At 40.6% G+C, this 21,535-nt stretch overlaps 1 protein-coding gene across 1 annotated transcript; it reads left to right on the top strand.

The window, feature by feature from the left end:
* Positions 1-139: 139 nt before the first annotated feature.
* Positions 140-17,945, top strand: map6a (microtubule-associated protein 6a). Its single transcript, XM_015001268.2, has 5 exons — positions 140-1,769; positions 9,378-9,591; positions 10,553-10,767; positions 15,028-15,138; positions 17,377-17,945. The coding sequence occupies exons 1-5, from the start codon at positions 1,069-1,071 to the stop codon at positions 17,522-17,524; spliced, it is 1,389 nt and encodes a 462-aa protein (XP_014856754.2). The 5' UTR covers positions 140-1,068; the 3' UTR covers positions 17,525-17,945.
* Positions 17,946-21,535: the final 3,590 nt, after the last annotated feature.

The raw sequence follows: 21,535 nt of genomic DNA, 5'->3' as shown, positions 1-21,535 counted from the left end.
GTAGCATAGCGGTTTGAAATTAGCACGGGAACATGCATCACATTTTGCCTGAGAAATTACACTTTCATCTAATGTAAGTCATATGGTTTTATCTGCAACAGTATAAGTACTAAACAAAATGTAGTCATGGTCAAAAAATTTACTTTCTTACCTCAAAATCCGTTTTTTCTACTTAGTATCTGTATGTGCCTGTTTCCAGCCTTGACAATCACAATATGGGATTGGGGAGGAAGCAGGTAAACACTGAAATGATCATGTGACTCCTATCTTATCCCTGATTGGTGGAACTGGTGCTCCCTATGTTACAACCATACCCGGTCTCCCCAACATTAAAGTTTGATAAAGCATTGGGACAGATAGATATCGATATCGTCAATTTTCACTTTTTGTACCTTTTTTTAATTTTTTTTTTTTTTTTTTTTTTTTTTTGTCAAATATCTATATCCATAGAGTCTATCTATACTCGTACTAAAGGGTGCGTCAAATCCACGGTGTGCGTCGAGAGTTCTGTTGTATTTCAAAATTGAACATTCGTAGCAACCGCGTTTCCAGTAGAAATGCTTCCTATTTGTTTCAAATGTAATTTCTTATGCTATCTTCGTTTCTATTTAATAAAAGCGACCGCATTCTCGACTGTAACAGGAAGGTCATCATAGCTTTAATGCTGGCGCTAAACAGGAAGTGAAATTCTCCAGCTTGACTTGTATTTTCCTCTTCGGTTCCCGTCAGTGTCTCCGGGATGCTGAGCAGGCGGGCGGGGCCGTTATTCCTTGCAGTGCAGCCCTGATGTAGCAGGACGACCAGAAGGGACACAGAAGGAGCAGAGGACGGTTCTCACGGTTCGGTTTGTGATATCGTTTTTTTGAATCTTTAGCATTCTTCAGATTAAATAGGATTCATATGCAGTCTTAACGTCTTAAGCGTCGGAACCTTCTCATGCGGACATCTTGATTTTCTCACATCACTGTGTCGGAGAGCGGAACCGTATTTTTCTGTCGTGTCAGCCTGCTTGGAAGTAGCGCTATTTGTGTGTGTTTTTCTTTTTAGTGGAACTCTAAATCCCACAGCATGGCGTGGCCCTGCATCAGCCGGGCGTGCTGCATGGCCCGGTTCTGGAACCAGCTGGACAAGGCTGACATTGCAGTGCCTTTGGTCTTCACCAAGTACACGGACGTGTCGGAAATGCAGCACATCCAGCTGCAGCCGTCGCTCCATCCTCCCCAGGCCCGGGTCGCCATAGAAACGCAGCCGTCGCGCGCGGAAACCCGCTTGGCGAAAGCGTCGCGTGGGCCGCGCAGGTGCGTCTCCGAGGAGCGCGTGTGCAGCTCGGTGATGCGCGAGGACTTCAAACATTGGAAAGTGCGGCCCGAGCCCAGCTGTAAACCCAGGAGCGAGTACCATGAGCCGGAGACACCGTTTAACACCGAGACCCAGTACCAGAAGGACTTCAAGCCCTGGCCCATCCCGAAGAGGTACGACCACCCCTGGATACCCAAACCCCCACCGAGCGCCGGCGACGACCACCGACCCAGGCACGTGAAAAAGCACGTAGCGCTGGATGCGGAATGCGGCGTGGAGAAAGGCGCCATTGCCGACAAGGTGCAGGAAAAAGACCTGCTGCAAGGGCAGGAGAGGAAAAAGCGGTCCAGTAAGCAGGAGGGGCCGAAAAAGGTGGTCCTGAAGGTGGAGGCAGAAGGCAGGGGGAGGGCGGCGGTGGATGCCCTGAACCGACAGATCAAGGAGGAGATCTCAGCTGGCAGCTCCTATAAGTAAGTGATTACTCCCCGTTTGTTGGTGTGTGTTGATCAAAGTGGATGAGACCGGTCGTCAGGTCCATACAGGTGTTAGGTGGTCATAAAAATGCCATAAAGTTTATAATTAACTGCATTTATTGTCAGGTAGTTTGACTAAAAGTGACTTTATTGCACTATTAATATTTCCGATGTTAACTTTATCTGATATAGGTGAATCTTTGCTTAGTACTTTCACAGATGTTTATCATTGGATTGTGAGAATTATGCCATTTTGGCAAAACATACTTTAAACCAGAAGTTTACATACACTGAATTAAAAATGACTTTCTATCTGAAACTGGTTTTCAGACAGAAAATGAGACCAAACGTCTCCTGTTTTAGGTCAGTTAAAATTACCTGGATAATGTCTGTTTGATAAATACCATAAAAACGAGAGAAATAATATGTCAGGAATTTATTTGTTAATAAAAATTGTTTCCAAGGACGAGCCGGACTCCACAGTTCACTTCCTGGCATGTTGGCTGATTTCCTCTGACTTTCCCATTATGGTCCAATAGGAAAGCAGTGTGTGTCAGGTGTGGCCTTAAAATACATTCACAGGTTTACACTGCCACACACACATTTATTTTAAGTCACATTTGATACAACATTTTATAACAACTGAAGGTTACAAAATTGATTATGACTAAATGCCACAGCATTATGAAAAGCACATAATACTGTGTTTTCTGGTATTTTTGTGATATACTGCCCCTTTAATAAAAAATAAAAAAATCTCTGCCCTATTCTTCCTGTCATTACGGTGGGAGTTGGAAAACTGAAATAATCGCTGTTATTCTAACTGACCTGAAACAAGAAAAGTTTTCTCTGATTTAACTTCAGGCAGTGACAAAACCCCCCCCCCAAAATATCCAGATGAAACAGTCCATCATATAACTTAACAATAAATGTTTAAGATGTTCAATAATCTTTACTACACATCTTGTTTTAGCCAATTACCTGAAATCTGAGTGCATAAGTTGAACATTTGCTGCTTTCTTTGACAAGATAAACTGAGTGGATTTTTTTAAGGAAGAAATTGTTGCAGAATTTCTCTGTGCAGGATCACACTAAACTCATAAATCTCCCAACCACTGCGCAAACTTGTCCTTTCACGCCGTGTGTGTGTGTGTGTGTGTGAGAGCGCATTAAATGACAATCAGCTTCAGTTTTCACCTCTGAATGCCACTAGGCTGAATGAAACCGGTTGCAGGATGCCGCTAACGTTCAGGTCCACGAGGCTATAATCTCTGTTTTGTTGTGCACCGTTCCAGACAACGATGGGGACGGGTGGAAGGATGCACGTCAAGTCATGCATGTTACTGCTGTGTGCTGCGTCTCCTCGCTGCATTTGAAAAGACTGGTTTGTGTTTATTTAAGCCTGAGCCAGTGCAGGACGCTCAATTGAGTTTTTTTTTTCTTTGGCAGTTTTTCATGTTTGTCTTGCTATAAAAATAACCAGTGCTATGTATAGGCAGAAAATAATTTGGCTCAGTGCTGCTACTCAGCAGTCTTTGGTGGGAAGTGTGACTCGGTCGGCGTAGGCAAATGGCACCATGTTAGTGCATCAGCAGAGTCCTCCGGCTGTTTGGTGCCTGTGTTGTTTAGCAGTCAGCAGGGAGCAAAGCAGGCTCTCTCCATCAGCGCTGTAATAAGACGGCCTGCGCAGAAGCCAAGTCGACTCTGTTTTCGTCTGCCTGCAAAGACAGTAAGGAGGTTACAGAGTATAGAGACAAAACTATAGTTCATGAGCAAATGGTTGAAATCATAAAGTAGCGTTTTGCAGCTGAAACCATATTGTGCTACTTCCATTTTTGTCAGAAGCAATAGAATGTTAAATTGATTTTTAAAAAGTAGCAGACATGCCTTTTTCTCCTTATTTTATACTCTAGCTTGTTCATGCAAAATCACGTTTTCTACGTTTTATTGCCAAAAGTTTCCACCTGATTGTGTCGTCATAAGTTTATTCCTGTGTGGAACAACCTTACGTGGATTTCTTGTGACCTTGGAGGCTTGGCTACGTTTTTCAGTCACACTGTAGACAACATCAGTCATCTATTGTTAGGGGGTTTCAACTTTGGATTAACCTGCAATGATATTAATTTTCTACTTGCCTTAACGAGAGAATTATGTATCTCTAAAAAGTAATTCAGTCAGGTTGTTTAATTAAATTTTCCTTTGAGATTAATAAAGTACTTTTGAATTGAATTGAATTGTGTTTTGCAAAGCAGTCTCAGTTTGTTTGTTTTTTTTTTTTAAAAAGGATTTTTGTTAAAAAAAAATCAAAATGGCGTATTAGACTCAATTTGGGTCCTAAGTCATTTTATTGTGAGTAACAGTGAAATCCTGTATGGCTGCAGAGCTGTGTAATTCCTACTGCGCTCTCAAATGCAACATAACTATTACAAACAAGTAATGATTGTTGAAGACAGTGTGAATGAAAATGAATGATCTTGCAATCTAAGGTTTAATGAAAAAGTCTTATTTCTCTCGTATTTTTTTCTGTACAGAGCTGTCATTTATTTTGAAAAGATCTTGTCCAAAAAATTGGAGTATCTGGTGATACAGCACAGTTTTTTCATGTCTTAAGTGTAAAAACAAAAACAAAACAGTTGCATTGAATTTTGCAAAGGACTAAATGAGACATAGTGGATTTTTTTTCTTTGCACTGACATCTCTGCAGGAGTTGTTTTAGTTTTTCAGTGGTGCAGATAAAAGCAGTTGCTTTAATTTTCTACAACCGTTTTAAGAGGCCGATTATTTTTAATGTATTCAGAAAAAAAATATTGATTCTCATTTAAAAAAAAACCAATCTGAATCTGCATAAACTGGTGTGAGCAGGTTAGAGATGTGATTGGTTCATCTCTACAAGTATTTGATACCAGTATCAAAATAGATTAAAACCCACTTGTCTTCCTTGCATGACTCTCTTTTACTCCTGGCTATTTCCTGACTTTCTATTTGAGAACACACAGTTCTCTAAAACACAATGGCTCCTTTTAGTACCTGGGAAAATGCTAAAGGCATCTCTGTTTTGCTAACAACGGCGTTCGCCAGGGTGTTTTCTCTGAATTAGTGCAGCATTTTCAACCAGAACTCTTCCATCCAGCCTTCACATTTCCAACTCTCTCCATTATGCTTTAAATGTCATTTTTGTGTGACAATAAACGAGGCGAAAGCTGCTGTTGGAGCCTTTGTTCTTGTTTTCGTTCTGCTACCCACTCTGTTTCAAGACAAAAGCTATTCTTCGTCCTGTGGGCCTCGCGTGCTTTTCTATGTCAGCTTAATAAAAAGCATTTAAAATGTAGAGCGAGGAAACAAGCAGCGAGGAACGAAATGCACCAAAAAACACAAGAGTCTTTCAGGTTCAGCGGGTTCAGAGTTTCTGATATATTTTATAATTTGTGTCACCAATTATTGTTTGACACATTTCTCTGAGCAGTAAAATCTCAGGAGCTTCCTGGGTTAGTTTTTACTTTGTCAGGGCAAACATAAAACCATGAAACCTCACAAAGAGCGTCAGTTAAACTCCCAATGACCACCATCTACGTCACATTTACTAAAGAGCCCTATTAGGTGTAGCTGCATTTACACTGATCCGTCTTCAGGTCTAAACGCTCCCGAGAGTCGACAGACTGTGAACGGAGCAATCCCATACTCTGCCACGTTTTAGCGGGAGGAAAAAGCTTTGAAAGAAAATTGATTTTGTTCCTCAAAATAAAACCCACTCGTGTTCTGCTGTTGCCTCGGTTCAGAACATTCTCTGGAAAAGCTGCTTGTCTTATGTAACTTCTCTAATCTGGTTCTGTCGTATCTGCTCACACAGATTTGACAGTGTCATGTATTCTGATTAAATCTGACGCTGAAACTCTTTAACCCTGATGTCAATTCAAATAGAGACCGGCTCAATCCTCCCTGCAGCATTTCAGTAATTGTGATTCATGAAAATGTTCCCTTTTAGCTGTAGAAGTCGCGAAACCTCAAGCGGTTCTAGAGGTTTTTAGGCGGCACAGAGAGAAAGGAGGGAGCTGCTGAGCAGAAACCAGAAGCTGCACCGGCTGACGCAACAAGAACGGCTGCTGAGAACGAAAGCTGGGGCTGTGCGCACAGGGAGATCGATGGCCTGGACGACTCCGACCAAGGCCGGCTCTCACCAGTGTTTGTGTGGAATTAGAATCACCGAGAGGGAAATTTGTCTTGGCAGTATCAGTGCACAGATTATAGAGCTTCTGAAAGAAGCTGCAACTGTCAGACAAATTGTCATGAGGAGAGGCGAAAGGCTGACCTGTTATCAAAACTCAAATGCACAAAGAATCCAAGCAAAACTGAACAAGAAGGGATGAAATATAAAGGCTGGATCTAAGATGAAGTAAACAACGGGGATATGATCAAATGCAAACTCAAACACCTCACAGTTGTGACAGGAATAACATTAAACTGCATATCAAGCTGATGAAAGATCTAAATAATAGAGAAATAAAATACACCGGGGTTAAAAATACCACATTACAGCATATAAAATAAGCAGAAAGCAGAGCTAATAAGAAAAGAGGACAAGCCAAAAGTGTATGGAAGAACTGTTTTTATTTGTTTTAAAGAGATTTCGAAGTACAGTTACACAGTAACGGTCATGCGGGAGTTTTCAACTACAATTTCTGTAGCAATTTTCCACCCTATGAGAGTTCTGTCCGAAGGATTTCACAGAGAAATAATTTAGTTTTTTAAAGCTTACAACAGCATGTGCAAATTTTTATGCACTATTCTACTATCCAGTTGAGTTTTACAGCTTTGAGCTTTCCGCACAGCGATTATTCCAGATTGTCTGAATCTTTTGATGATGTTATGCACGGTTGATGATGATAACTTAAAAGTCTTTGCTATTTTACGCTGGGTAACACCATTCTGGTATTGCTGCACTATCTTTCTGCACAACAATGGTGGAATTGGTGATCCTCTTACCATCTTGGCTTCAGAGAGACACTGACACTCTAAGAAGCTCATTTTATACCCAATCATGTTGTCAACTGACATAATTAGTGTTAATTGATCTTCCAGCTGTTTGTTATATGTTCAATTTCCTTTTTCCAGCCACATATTGCTACTTGTCCCAACTTTGGGATTTATAGACACTGTGAAATTTTGAATCAACATATTTTTCCTTTAAAATGTTACATTTACTCAGATTAAACTTTGATCTGCCATCTATGTTCTATTATGAATAATATGTCATCTCCACATCAAAAAGTTCATTCAGTTTTTATTCACAATTCGTTTAGTGTCCCAACTTTTTTGAAATCCGGTTTGTAGATGCAGGTGACCGCTAGAGAATGTCTCGTGTTGGCTCAGGTAATCTAAAATATCCTAAAGGGTTGTGCCTTCTTGCACCATTTAATTCCTGCTGTGATGTATTGGCAAGTTTGAAATGCATGAGGGTTACTTCACAACTCCACAAAACTCTAATTATCTTCCCGATCCATTTCTCTAGAACGGCGTCAAATGGGGGAGAGGTAGAATCTATGTAGCACTTTTCTGGTCATACTGAACACACACAATCATACACCTTTACACAGATTGGTAAGTTTCTTACTCGAACCCAAGTTGGTTCTATGTATCCTCCTCATAGTCACCTTTACATTTAGCCCAGTTCTGCGGTTTGCGATGTGTGTAAGCGACTTTGTACCACATTTTATTTCAGAAATTTAACTTTTCCCTCAGTCAAATAAAGGCAGGTGATACCAGGAAGTCACAACACATTGAACATTCAGAGTGTCATGACTGGTAGTTTCAGTCAGAGAAACTATAAGTGTTACTATAAATGTTTGCCTGCTTCAGCACATCAGAATTAAAGGATTGGGTCACCAGCAGAACCCAGTAGAACTGGACTGAAAGCTCAGTTTGATCAGCTGCATCAGATTAGGACACATCTAAAGGTTACAGGACTCTGTCCCTGGAGTCCTGTAAAGTTTAAAATACGGTTTTTATTTTTGTTTTTTTTAGCTTCAATAGTTCTAATTCATGCATAATTGGAAGATATTTGCATTAATAATGTGCTGATCGAATGCTGAGTTTTATACAATGTTGACCTGCCAGCTGTAATTTCAGCCAAATATTGTTTAAGAGCAGTAATGTGAGGAGACATCAGAACAGCTTTCATGGTATTTCTTCCTAACCTTTAAGAACAAATAATCATCTATAGGGATGCACAACATATCCAAGAGTTAATTTGCTTCAGGTAAGCAAATGTATTTATGTTTATCGGCATGACTTAATATATTTAATTGGATAAACTTAATTTGATTACTTATAGCAAATTAACTTAAATTTTTTAATTTTTCAGTGCACCACGAAACAGCTTCTTGCAGCTCTGTGCTTCTTTTGACGCATTTTAAAACGTGCTTCTGCTTCTGAAATTAGCATAACTTCGCATCTTATTCACTCAGTAACTGCAGTCCATGTTGAAGTGTGTTTTTAGGTGGGACCTGGTAAGCGCTCAGCTACGATGCGTTCACTGATCGGGAAAATATCCTATTTTTGAATTTCAATCAGGGCCGATCAAGAGGAAAATCAGCCTGCCCTTCAAATCAATATGTTTTCCAAAACATTATCAATGAAGACAAAACTGCTGCTGTTTAACGGAAAGTTTCAGCCCACGATGCGACGCTGAACGCAAAGTTTTTAATCTTAGTACCAAGAACCTCCTGATCTGAGAGACACAGGCTGCATTGTTACGCGGTCATATGTCGATGAATAGAAGTGATGTTGCAGTGCAGACCGGTGTTTCACACTGTGAACCCTGTCTGTTCTCACAATCTGCCCCTCTTTCTCTAACACATGCACACTCTGGTGTCATGTGGTCGTGCCGTACTCCTGGCTGCGATGGCGGTTGTATAACGTTTCTCTGCGTCAAGGCGTCTTGGCCCGCTGCGGCCTCAGAGATGGACTTCAGTCCTGTTACATAATGCAGGATTCTTGCCTCTGTTCTGCAGCGTTATTCCTGCACTCAGCAGCCAAGGCATTGTTGCTGTTAGCAGCCTGTGTGCTGCAGATGGGATGCTTTATAAAGCAGCGAGGGACCATATGTTATGAGCTGACTTTATTTTTAGAGTAATGAGATGATAAGGTCACGGCAGATGGTAGATGTGTTGTCGGGTTTTTTCCTTCTAGTTTTAAGACTTTATTTTCTTTGTTTACTTCCTGTTTACCCTGTTCTGCTGTGGCAAAAAATACGGATTAACAACTTGTTTTTTTTTACTTCTTAAATGAACATTTATATCTCTCGGAGTATTATAATAAAAACCACACTGTAAGTCTCAACAGCTGGGTTAGTTTTCTGGGTTAGAGGTCACTTCTGTAGCAAAAAGTTTCAGTTTTAAAAGTTTTGTTCTTCCTCTGATTTTTGCTTTTTAATTCCTCACTGACTGTCATGATCCGTGTTTTTTCTCTATTATTGTTTTGAGATTTTCTGTGTTTAGTCCTGTTTCCCTGAGTCTCTGTGTTGTCCTGTTAGCCCTTGATTGTTCCCAGGTGTGTCTCGTTCCCTCGATTTGGTTTCGTGATACCTTTTTTGTTGTTTTCTCCCGACAGAACCGAGTTCAAGGCGTACAAAGATGTGAAGCCAGTGAAGATGATTCGGGCCAAGTCCCAGTACCTGCCTCCAGATGAAAAGACGAGCTTAGAGACCAGCTACAGCGCCAACTTCAAGGCGCTGGCTCCGCTGCAGCCCACGGACAACAAGGCCCAGGAGAGGAGGAGGATACGCAGTTTGTACAGCGAGCCTTACATCGACCCCAGCAAACAGGTGAGAACAAACTCACCTGACTGCGTAGCGTAGTTCTGAATCAGCCAGAGTGATTTCCAGTGAAACCCTTGCCTGTCTCACCTTCACGTTTTGCTCGTTTCCTGGTGGATCTGTGCAAATAAAGAACTAACTTGCATCAGAGCTGGAGACGAAAGCCTCTCCGCTATGGAGTGTTTTTCCAAAGCATTCGTATTTTTCACGTTTTTAAGTTTGTCGCTGAAAGAAATGAATGAATCACATGATGTATTAAAATGAGTTTGATTGTTTCCATTCTGGGGTTTAATAGTTTTTGAAGGGCAATTTGGTTTACAGACATCATAATTTGTTTTATTTATGGTTTCGGTTGTGTGTGCTTTTTATTTCCCTTTTATTTATTGCTTTAGGTTGTTGTTTTTTTTTGGGGGGGGGGATATTTCAGTTTTGTTTTTGTTTTTTGCAAAATTCAAGTTTATTGTTCTTTGAGAGAGCAGAATTTCATTAGTATGCCATTATCAATAAATTACTTTAAAATAGTCTCAAAAAAACAATATAATTGTTCATCGCAGTTATTGTTAGGACAATTTATCGTCCAGCAAATTTTGTCATGGGGACAAATTCATTTAGACTCACACATTTTGCTACGTTGCAACCACAAACGTCAGTTTATCTTGTTGGAGTTTTCTGGAAGATCAACATAATCAAATAGAAAACGTGTGGCTATCAGCGTGTTTTTTCTTATTACAAACAAAACATCTGAAAAATGTGGCACGCACATGCTACTACTCTATAACACAAAAGCCCAATAAAATGACGTTTGTGGTTAGAACATGACGAAATGAAACAATTTGAAAGCTGCACATGCATTTGTAGGGGACTTTATGGACTTGTGTTGTGTTGAAACGTTTATAATAATAATGATAATAATCAAACATGGAGCCTGTTTCAGCTCAGGAATCACCTGTTTGCTGTCTGACATCCTTAGGTTGACAGGTATAGTGTCCCGCGCTCTAAACCTAAAAAGTCTGGACCCGCAGCAGCAGGCCAGGGTAAACCGGTGAGGAAAGCCAAAGATAAGCAGAGCGCCGCGCTGAAGGGCTCCAAGAAGATGACCTCGGAGAACCAGCCCGAGAACCGGCCAGCGGTCAGGGACAAGGAGAAAAGTAAAGAGATCAACAACAAACTGGCTGAGGCAAAAGAGTAAAAATCATTTAGCACTACTTCTCCTTTTTTTTTCTCCTTTCTTTCTTTTTGTGGGACACAAACCCAGAGGCTGCAAAATTGGTTCCAAGTTCTTGTCTTTGTTTTCGTCCTTCTCTAGTTGCTTCCTTCTTCTTCTTCTTCTTCTTCCCCTCTGTCCTCTCACTACCTCCTGGCTACATTTCTACTCCAGTAACATGTCAGGGTGTGAACATGACATGCCATTGCTCTTCCTGTCTCACTCTGTACTAGATCGCTATAGTAACGAGTGGGCGGAAGCATCCTCTTTCCCGTCTCCGCCATTTGATGCCACCCACCTCCCCCCACTCCGCTCGCCTCCATCTCCAGGTTGCCATGGCTACTCGGCTGCCCGGCCAACCAATGGATGACTTTTGTTGCATGGGCCCATTTACAAGCACGTCTGAAGGGTTGGCTTTGATCAGCTGAGCAGATTGCTTTGTAGAGTTTATCAAGGATTTATCTATATTTTTTTTTTCCTTTCTTTTTGTTTTTTGTTTTTTTGAGGGAGGAGGGTTTGAAGAAAAAGTGACTCATATTGGCTCTTTTGAAAAAAAAATTATTTTTTTCCTTTTTTTGAAGATGCAAACTGGAAAATCTTTGATAAATGTCCAGCTTGGTTATTCATGATGTGTGCGTGTGATCCACAGCTTGTTCTGTACTCACTTTGTTTGCCTTTCTGTCACTGTCTCTGAAAGTGTGTTTGGCAGTGTCACCATCTCTGCTTTGGTAAATGTGAAAAATGTGAAAAGAAAAAAAAAATGTCATTTTCTGATCGAAAATATCTTTGATTCATCTGCAGATCCTGTTCTCCCATTCAGCATCTGCTCCTTTCATGTGAGCCTCATTCATACCGCAGTTTGTCCTGAAAGCGACGGTTAGGTTACATTAAACCGATTATGCATTAAGGCCTAGTCTGTCAGAGAACAGAGGAGGATTCCCTATGAATTACATAATGCTGTAATGCAAGCGTAACCCTTTTAAACCGCAGTACTATCATTTCTCATAATAAGGGTTAGGGAGGGAGGCACTCAGAGGAGCTGGGAACTGTTCGTGTTTGTTTCCTGTGTGTCTGTCACACAACGTTCTCAGCTTTCAGCCTGACTGCTCTTAACTCAGTGGAATCACCTCCGACACTCTCTTTATTAGCAAGGCTCCTCCGTCTGAGAAGCCACAGTGTGAACGCAGAGACACACGCCTCCCTGTACGGCCTCTTTTGTTATGCACTGATGTTATTTCACTGGCTTGGGACGACAAGAAACAGATCATAATTCAGCTTTTAGATTATTCATTCACGGGTCCACAGTGACAGAGATGTCTGTTTTCCATCTACTTCAGATATTAGGGATAGGGTTGTTTTGTTGGTTTTAAATGCTAATTATGAAAACAAACACCGCTAGTAAAAAAAACAAACTGGAATTTTCTACACCACAGCATATTTTTTGTTACTTTGTCTTTACAGCTCTGTTCACAATAGTCACCGAAGATAGTCATATTTATTTTTTGGGACTCAATTAAAGTTTCTAATTGAGTTAATTGCAGAGTCTGTAATTACTTAACCGCAATTATTCCCATTTTAATCAAAATCTAAATATCAAGAAAGCAAGCAACATTATTAATTAAAAAACTATATATTTTCTGAATAAATAGAGGTCATCAACAAAGATATTTATTGTTTTTAATCTATTGCTTGTGCGTCAGATTTACTGGCATGCCAGAAACAAGTGAGTACAAAGGTTCCTGTCGCAATTTTTGTATGTAAAATTTGATTATTGGTGTTAAAATCAATATTGTTAACTAACTAAAGTAACAGGTTAAAGTCCAGGAGCTAATCAAAACTGCTACTATTTTTGCTAATGCTAAAATGTGCTTTATTTAAAAAATATATATATTCAGCAACTTTCACAATATGTTAGAGATGCTGGTGAGCGTAATCAGATAATTTTTAACAGTGACACAAAGTCCAGCTTACTTCTGCTTAATGAGCACACCATGCTAAATGCTAGCAGGTCACATAGACAACAAATGTTTGGTTTGGACTCTGAGTAAAATAAAACACTAAGCTGGCTATTTCCAGTTACACTGGTGTGTTAAAAATGACATTAGGGAACAACTGAGATGTATCAAGTTTTGCAAAAGAAAGCAGTAATTTTTATGACATGTAATCTAGACTGAGAGATCAAGAGTTTCAGCAGATAACAGGAAGGCTTGTTGGAGCTCAGCACAGTTGTTCTGTTTTCATGCTGCTGGATTTGGAAATGGCAGCCTTTCAGAAATCTCAGAGACAACCATCCACATCCTGTTGAATATAATGCAGCTTTAGCTATGCTAGCCTCACTCTCTGTGCCGATCGCTAAAGACAGAACAAATGGTAAAACCTACAATCATTTTTACCTTGTTCTTAGCTAATAGTAAAAGCCTGATGTACAGGAACTGCTCTTTCACACAGCAGGGTTGCTCCTGGTGTAAATAATTAATGACAGCCTACAGCTAGAGGGCTAGAAAAATACATTAATGATGGTATTCTTTTATCCTCTTATATTGTATTTTTAAGAGAAAATCAGCATCGGTACGTCTGAGATCTACAAACACAGAAGGTTGAGCATTTATGAAAGCCTGTTTTTGCCACGAAAGGAAAAATAACAGCCCGTAAATATGGATGTAAATTTGTTTTTGACTGAAAGTAGAAATGACCTTCAAAGTCAGAATTAACTTTTTCTGTCTCATTATTAGTTTTATAACTAAAACTTTCTATCTCATGATTATGACTTTGAAAGTAGAAATTATGACTTCCTACCTTATAATTAGGACTTTTATTCCCAAAAGTATGACTTTAAATCTCGTAGTTACGACTTCCTGTTGGACTTGTATACTTTCAATCATGGCACAAATGGGCTTCCATAAACATTGGTCCAAAGAACTGATCGGCGCAAAACTTTATCAGTGTTAGGATCCGTGTTGTAGCCTGACACTCAAACTAGCAAAGTAATTGCTAGTTTAGCTATCATTTCTATACCTGTTCTTATTCGTGGTACAATCACAAATTGTGTCTTCTTGCAACTGAGTTACACAGCTGGTAAAATAAATTATAAATGTCTTGATAACGGATGGATGTTTCTAAGCTCAGACTGTAAAAAAAAAAAAAAAAGTCAAACAATCCCAGACGTCTTTGTCAGGATACAACACTGCATCCCGTTCTTGGGTCCGTCAGAGCCGTAAAGCCTCGTTCTCCATGTCGCGCCGCCGCCGTTTTGTCTGCAGCTCAACATCTCCTTCATTCAGAATGACTGAAAGTTGTGACTCCTCGCTCCGTCTCCTCGGCAACCATCACCACCGCACACATTCAAGCTGATCACCAACCCCATCTGGGACATGGGCCCGACTCATTAGCATTTTGCAGCCTTTGATTGGTGTTTGGGGAGGGTGGATGGGGGGTGGAGGGGGGCAGCGGGGTGGTGAGGGGGGGCACTTTGTCTTGTAAATGTAAATTATTACACCACACACTCGGTGCTATCTATATGTATTTATTAGACAAAAATAAGGATAGAAAGTATGCTAAAGAAAGCTATGTCTTGGACAAAAAAAAGAAAAAAACTGTGACGTGCTTGTGTTTTACCTGCTTGGTCTTATTTAATGAAACATTCTAAATAAATGCAAAAAAAAAAAAAAAAAAAAGCAGAAAAAGCAGTGTGTTCTTTGCTTCTTTTCGTTAAGAGGAATGGTTAAAGGTTAGTTGGTTGCAGGTGTCTGTCAGCGTTTCCCCTGTCCCAGTCTGTGTCTGTGTGACAGACGACATTGTATCGGCTCTATCCACATGGAAGAGAACGTAGCTCTCACATCCCCCCACCCCCCCTTAACCTTTGACCCCTCCGCTACGCTTAGCGCTAAGAGTCGCGCCGCATTCTGGCATGAGCCGAAGCTGCTGCTGCTTCTTCTTTTTTCCCGACACGCGCATGTTTCTCTGATGGTGTGGGGACTGAAGAATATATTATTCTCGCATCACTTCCCAATATATTCCAGGAACTCATCGGGTTTACGGAGCGACATGCGCGTGAGAAAAGAAGACGCTCATTCCAGAATAAACATGTCATGTGCTTCAAACAACCAAAAACACAGATGTGTGATAGACTTACCTCTCTCCTACATGTCATTTCTAACTATTACTATTATTTTTACTATTATTAGATGATGCTGTGTCCAGTTTGTTCTGTGCTAATGAGTGACATTCTGATTCATTTGAAGGGTTGTGCTAAAACAGTACCACTACATACAACTCTGCCAGCCAATCCGAGATATTGGCTGGGTGCAGACCCTAAAGCAACACCTGTGGGGCTGTGCACTACCCGATCCCAGGTAAACCCAACGCCAGGAGCAAACGAAAGCCAAACGCAGCCAGAAAATGCCTCTCATTCTCATTCATACCTGCTCATGGAGTCGTGATCCGCTTTTGTTTTGTTTTTTTTGTTTGTTTTTTTCGATTACAGTGGCACAGTTTTCAGATTTTTTTTCTTCTTCTTCTTTATTACTATTATTATTGTTGTTATTCAGACCAAATCACCACATTCTTTGCTCGACTCCCCTCCGTGTTTCTCTTCCATATGGACGCTAGAGTGGGAGGGGAGGGTGAGACGGAGGCCGTGTCTCACATCCCGCCCGCGGCTTCCCTTAAGGAGGCCTGAGGTGTAGTCCAGCCATCTCCAACCATTCCTGAACCAGCTGCTGTAATGCATCTGGCCTCCATGGTTTCTGGAAACTGCATGACTGGATCTGTTTCATTTGAAGAAGCAGCCTGCTCATGTAGTGCCTTGCGAAAGTAATTCTGTCCCCACGGCCCGCAAACTTCAGCGCATTTTATTGGGTTCTTTGCAATAAACCAACACCAAGTGGCGCATGGCTGTGAAGTGGGAAATGCTACACGGTTTTCAACTTATCTGAAAAGTGTGGTGTGCTTTTTTTTTTATCCGATGCCCCCTAAATAAGATCCAGTAGTACTAAGTGACTTCAGAAGTCACCAAATGAGTAAAGAGTGGATAATTTGAAATCAGTATAAGTAATGATCTTCCCTTAATTTAACTATGTGAAAGTAACTTCTGCAGATAAACACTGAATTTACAGTAAACGTGTTTAACGTCTTTAAATCAGACATTCCTCAGAAAACATTAGAGACCAAACAACAGCAACAAGCCCGACACACAGCGTGAGTTACAATAGACTGAGTTAGCTTAAAACCGGGGAGATTTTTTATTTTTATTTTTTTGACTCAATTGAAGAAATATTTTGTCTCTTCTCAGCAATTAAAACAAGATTTAGGTCAGTCTTCATTTGAAAACACTGGCTGTATTTAGTCAAGTTTTAATATAGCAGTAAGAAACAGATTTGGGTGAACAGAGGTGTACTGTTTAGAGCATAGGTCGATTAGCAGTAGTAGTGGTTACCATGACAACAGAAGAAAACCAGAAAGGTTGGGCAAGACCGTCTAAAAGTTTTCTAAGTAGATTTCAACTTAAAAGCCAAAGTTTAGTCCTAATTTATTTCTTGAGCACCCTTGGTTTAAAGCATATTCGCGACTTAAACTGACTTAGTCAAAGTCCAAAGCTACATTTTTTTATTATTATTATTATTTATAATTTGGCAGTCGCAGATAGTTGCTCTCTGTCGAATGTAGCTGAACTTGAGCTATCCTGAAAACGAGCGCTAGAATAAAAATCTGTGTAAACCGTGCATCATTCCCCATCCGCTTTACGCACAACTTCAGTTTTGGTGTTGCACACAGAATCCTGATAAAAAAACAAAGTAAAAAAACAAACATGAAGTTTGAAACATGACAGAGTGTCAACCAGCCAATGCGGGTGTCAACACGTTTGCAAGGTATTGCATGAGGCGGGTCTCTCATGTGCTCTGCTCACATGATGAACTCTCTCTCTCTCTCTCTCCCGTTTGGCCAAAAAGTGAAAGTTTCATTTTTCTTCTGCACTTTTACCCTCGTTTGCATTCGAATATGTTTTCTGACGCATGCCGCCACTGTTTTCTGTTGGACCTGCAATCTGAGTTTCACTCCCACGTAGAGGCCTAGGCCTTGACCTCTGTCTGAGCATGGAAATAAGATGGGGGGTGAGTGTGAATGGAATGAGGGAAGCAGCGCCTCCTCGGAAAGACACATGTCAGAGGAAATTGTAAGTGCATGCTAACGATCTAATCGTTCCTTCTGATTTGTTTTAAGTGAGATTTTCTTATTCTTGTTTTTTTTGTTGTTTTTTTTCATTGTTGCACTGCATTTTTTTTTTTTCTTAGCTACCGTGAGACCCTCATTCCTCAAACGACAGCTTGGAAAGCGATTGGATGAAACAGCAGATTGAAATCTGAGTATCTGTCAGTTTTTGAAGGAATAAATTGAGATGGTTTTTTTGACATTTTGACAAAAAAGCCCATTGTTAGCTTTATTCCCCAGTAATGAGCGGTCTCAGGGTGCTTAGCTCAACACGACGACTTTGTGTTTTTGTCCAACGTAAATCCCTTATCCTCTGTCTCTTTTTGTCTCTGTCTGGTATCTTAAAAAAAAAAAAAAAAAAAAAAAAATCTGCTGCCTCCTAGAGATTCTAAGGACGAGGTTCTCCGACCCAGTAATCATCATTCCCAGGGTGCTGCTGGAGGAGGAACACAGCCACTGCTGGAGGGAGGCGAGCCTCGGAGGAGCAGCGGCGTCGTTCGCTTTGCCCTAGACGTGACCCAGACCGAGTAGTTCGGCTCCCGCGGACAGAGGCGGACTGGACCGTCGCTCTGCTGTGTATATATCTAGAGTTTGAAGTTGGATTAGTTCAGGAGGCAAACCCATCAACAAGAGTCACAAAAGAAAGAAGAAAAACTCTCCACCCTCCAGGAGGATAAGCGGGTCGTTGGAGAAGCGTTGGCGCATGTTCGACCGCGGCCTCCGGATCCGATGTCCTCGGCCCCGTTGACCCCCCCCCCGTGGCATTACGACACAAGGTGCTACATCATTTTCTGGTCTCGTCCATCCTGTCTGAAGAGCACACGTCAGCATTGTTAGTAGTCACGTCACACCGAGAAGTGCTTAATAATCCCACAATAAATTTAAAAAAAAAACTGTACCACACATCGATCACTTTTAGTCGGAATAAATCAGTAAAACTTGCCTTACTGTAGTGAGGCTGTTGTTCTTTTCTTTATCATTATTATTATTGTTTTGAGGCTGAGAACAGGAAAAGCGTCACAGAGGGAACGGCTCACCACCACGGTAGAGATTTTAATGGCTTTTTCAAAACATCAAAGTTTTTCGTCGTAGTGAATAAGCTGACAGAGAGCCTGCAAAAGTCAGACCTCGTCTTCTTTTTAATTTTCCATGTTATTATATGCATAGATTTTTACAAAGTGACGTTTTTCTCTCATACTTTTATTTCCCCTTCATATCCTGTTTAAGACATGATTTTCCTGCATGTTTCACTTAGAGGTTCGTTTTGCAGGACAGAACGAGGACAGATTGAATCCTGAGGGGTGTCAGTGCATTAATCAGCATGCAGAATGGGAACAGGTGATTGGACAGCAGAAGTCACGGTGATGCAAGGAATAACATGAATATCACCTCTGGCTTGGGGACACTTTTACATAAACTGCTCAGTGCATTTAATCTGGGAGGAAAACATTAATTACCGCTGCCAAAACCCGAGGTGCCTCTCTGAATCAGAAGTCAACCTGACTTTCTTCTCGGTGCTTCTGACCCGTTTAGAATATCCTGCAAGGTCACAGGCTGACCCAGTGTATGCACACACAGCGAAGCTGAGCTCCCTGTCTGGGTCGGTCTGTGTTGTGCTCTTGTCTCTGATGAACACTTGGGGACGGGGTGGAGCTCCATGTGTCAGTCTCAATCAGCCAGTCAGCCATCTTCATGATGAGACGCTCATTTATAATTCATAACCCCAAAGCTAAGGTTTGAAATTGCCACGTTGTTGCTATTGTTATGACTCCACAACATGAAGACTACGAGCTCCGTCTTTATTTGAAATGCATCAACCTGCAGCATTTTCTTTGATTTTTCTGTTTAATAAAACACACACACACACGCATAGGTACAGCACTTATGCTTCAATGCAATGCCAGTTGTAGGGTTTCATCATTTTTTGTTTAATTTAAAGTTAATGTCGCTATCGCAGTTAAATTCTCTTTGATTTGTTTCAGTGCCTAGAAAAAGCTCTGAAACCTGAAAGTGAGGCAGAAATCCATATTTGGCACAAAGTTTACAGCCTTGACATGTTGCTACATTGAAAGCATCTTTATCGCTTAGCATTTATTAAATTAAACAAAGCAGCATCTCTGGCTTTTAGATTATACAATATATTTCTTACATTGGCAGTAAGGATTCAGAGGAATATTTATATCTTTATAGTATATTTAATATATTAATATTCAATATTTTATGTTAAAAAGTAATATAATGTTCTGTTTTATTTGCATTTGAGTTCATGGCATCAGGAGATACACTGGAATCAGGCGGATTAGTTCATTTTAGTAAAAATTGCTGCAGATAAGTGACTCCTGACAGATTTACACTGAAGCCTTCGAGTTGGAGTTGAGTTGTAAAGATTTCAACCTGGTGTGAATAGGTGACTTGAGGGAACCCAAAGCTAAGATAAGATGGTGAAGCCTAAACAAATGGTGGGTGATGACGATTTTTACAACTTGAACTGATATGAATTTGGTTAATGTTCTGTTTAAAATGCTAAACTGTATTCTGATTTTATCATGTTAAGCAGATGAGTGATTTGCCTCCAGTTGTTTCACACTCAGTCTGAACCCATGCTACTTTAGCTTAAACTATACTGCTTTAGCTTACCTATGCTACTTTAGCTTACCCATACTACTTTAGCTTACCCATACTACTTTAACTTATCCATGCTACTTTAGCTTACCTATACTTCTTTAGCTTACCTATGCTACTTAAGCTTACCGATGCTACTTTAGTTTATCTATGCTACTTTAGCTTAAACTATACTGCTTTAGCTTACCTATGCTACTTTAGCTTACCTATGCTACTTTAGCTTACCTCTACTGCTTTAGCTTATCTATACTTCTTTAGCTTACCTATGCTACTTTAGCTTACCGATGCTACTTTAGTTTACCTATGCTACTTTAGCTTAAACTATACTGCTTTAGCTTACCTATACTTCTTTAGCTTACCTATGCTACTTTAGCTTACCCATACTACTTTAACTTATCCATGCTACTTTAGCTTACCGATGCTACTTTAGCTTCTCCATGCTACTTTAGCTTACATATGCTACTTTAGCTTACCTATGCTACTTTAGCTTCTCCATGCTACTTTAGCTTACCTATGCTACTTTAGCTTACTGATACTACTTTAGCTTACCGATGCTACTTCAACTTACCCATGCTACTTTAGCTTACCTATGCTACATTAGCTTACTTATGCTACGTTAGCTTACCGATGCTACGTTAGCTTACCTATACTGCTCTAGCTTACCCATGCCACTTTAGCTTACCTGAAGCATTTCTGTCTTTCTGACTCCCAGTCCGTAGCAGTTTTTATTACTTCTTCTCTCTGGTGTTGACTGGAATCAAAGTGAAGGCATAGACTGTACTGCGAGTTCAGGCACGGTGGCGCTAATTGGTAGGATTTGGCTGATTGTAAATCTCTGTGCCTGTTGATGAGTTTTGAGTAGGAAAAGAACTTCCACCGTTACATTATAATAATAAACAGCTTTGAAGCAAGAGATTAATTAGAAGTGTAAGTAAAGGGCAAAAAACATCAAGAAAAATTATTTGTGGTGTCACCAGAGATATGTGCCCATGGAAGCTTGTCTTTAGTATAGATTTTATCTTGATAAGAACAGCAAATAAAACATAAAAAATGATCATAGAATATGTTGTATAGGTGGGAAAATCTTTCTAAAGTGTCAGGTGGATTTTAGAGGGAAAAATATCTGGCCTGTAGCTTTAGTCCTTGCAGCTCTGTGGCCGAGCAGGTCAATAAAATCATAGAGGAGATGTTTAAAAAGTAATGGCCTGTATAAGAGAAAATCCCCATGCAGGCGCATTATACAGCCACGCTCAATGAAAACCTGATGAATGTGTCTCTGACACTATACTGAATGTATAGATGCAGACTGGAGGCAGGGAGGCAGGAAAACAGGAAGAAGAGCGCAGAACTGGGTCATGTCGCAGCTCTTACAGAGCAAGCTGCCTTTCACTACATACAGAATTAGCCTTGTTCCTTCAGCGAGCGCTGCTGTTCCCAAGGGCCGCACGGAGAAACACAGCGAATCCTCCCAGGACAGCTGTTTTCCGTCTTCCACGTGGGGATTCCTGATTGTCCTCTTTGTTGTACGAGGATTATAAATAATTTAAATATTAAATATTTGCTGGTTTCAAAATCCCTGCAGCGTATCCAAGCCACAGACATAAAGAAAGAAAAGGGAATCTGCAGCACATTTAAACATAACGAGCAATAAAGGCACATTTCTGCCAATTTTCGGCACTCATTCCCTGCTCTTCAGCCTACATCTACTGGTTAAGGCCGTCTCCCTCTTTCCCTGTTCTGAGTTGTTGCCATGGAGATTGGTTGCCAGGTTTTTTTGAGAGGAAGGCTGAATGGGTTAATGTGGAGGTGGGGCATTTGCAGTCCTCCAGATGGTAAAAAAGAAAAAAAAAAGTCCTTCTCCAGGGGCCTCCCCTTCACGGAGAAAGCCTCTATTATTTAGTATTCAGCCCATCAACCGTC

The sequence above is a fragment of the Poecilia mexicana genome, unplaced genomic scaffold (assembly GCF_051168715.1).
Source record: "Poecilia mexicana isolate PSO_F unplaced genomic scaffold, ASM5116871v1 scaffold_14, whole genome shotgun sequence".
Taxonomy (NCBI): domain Eukaryota; kingdom Metazoa; phylum Chordata; class Actinopteri; order Cyprinodontiformes; family Poeciliidae; genus Poecilia; species Poecilia mexicana.
The sequence above is the reverse complement of the archived record's forward strand: the minus strand, read 5'-3'. Positions and strand labels throughout refer to the sequence as shown.

Coding starts and splice junctions, on each gene's coding strand:
- map6a (XM_015001268.2), top strand. CDS start 1,069: ATGGCGTGGCCCTGCATCAGCCGGGCGTGCTGCATGGCCCGGTTCTGG. Junction 1,770..9,377: donor TCAGCTGGCAGCTCCTATAA/GTAAGTGATTAC, acceptor TTCTCCCGACAG/AACCGAGTTCAAGGCGTACA. Junction 10,768..15,027: donor AAACTGGCTGAGGCAAAAGA/GTAAAAATCATT, acceptor ATTCATTTGAAG/GGTTGTGCTAAAACAGTACC.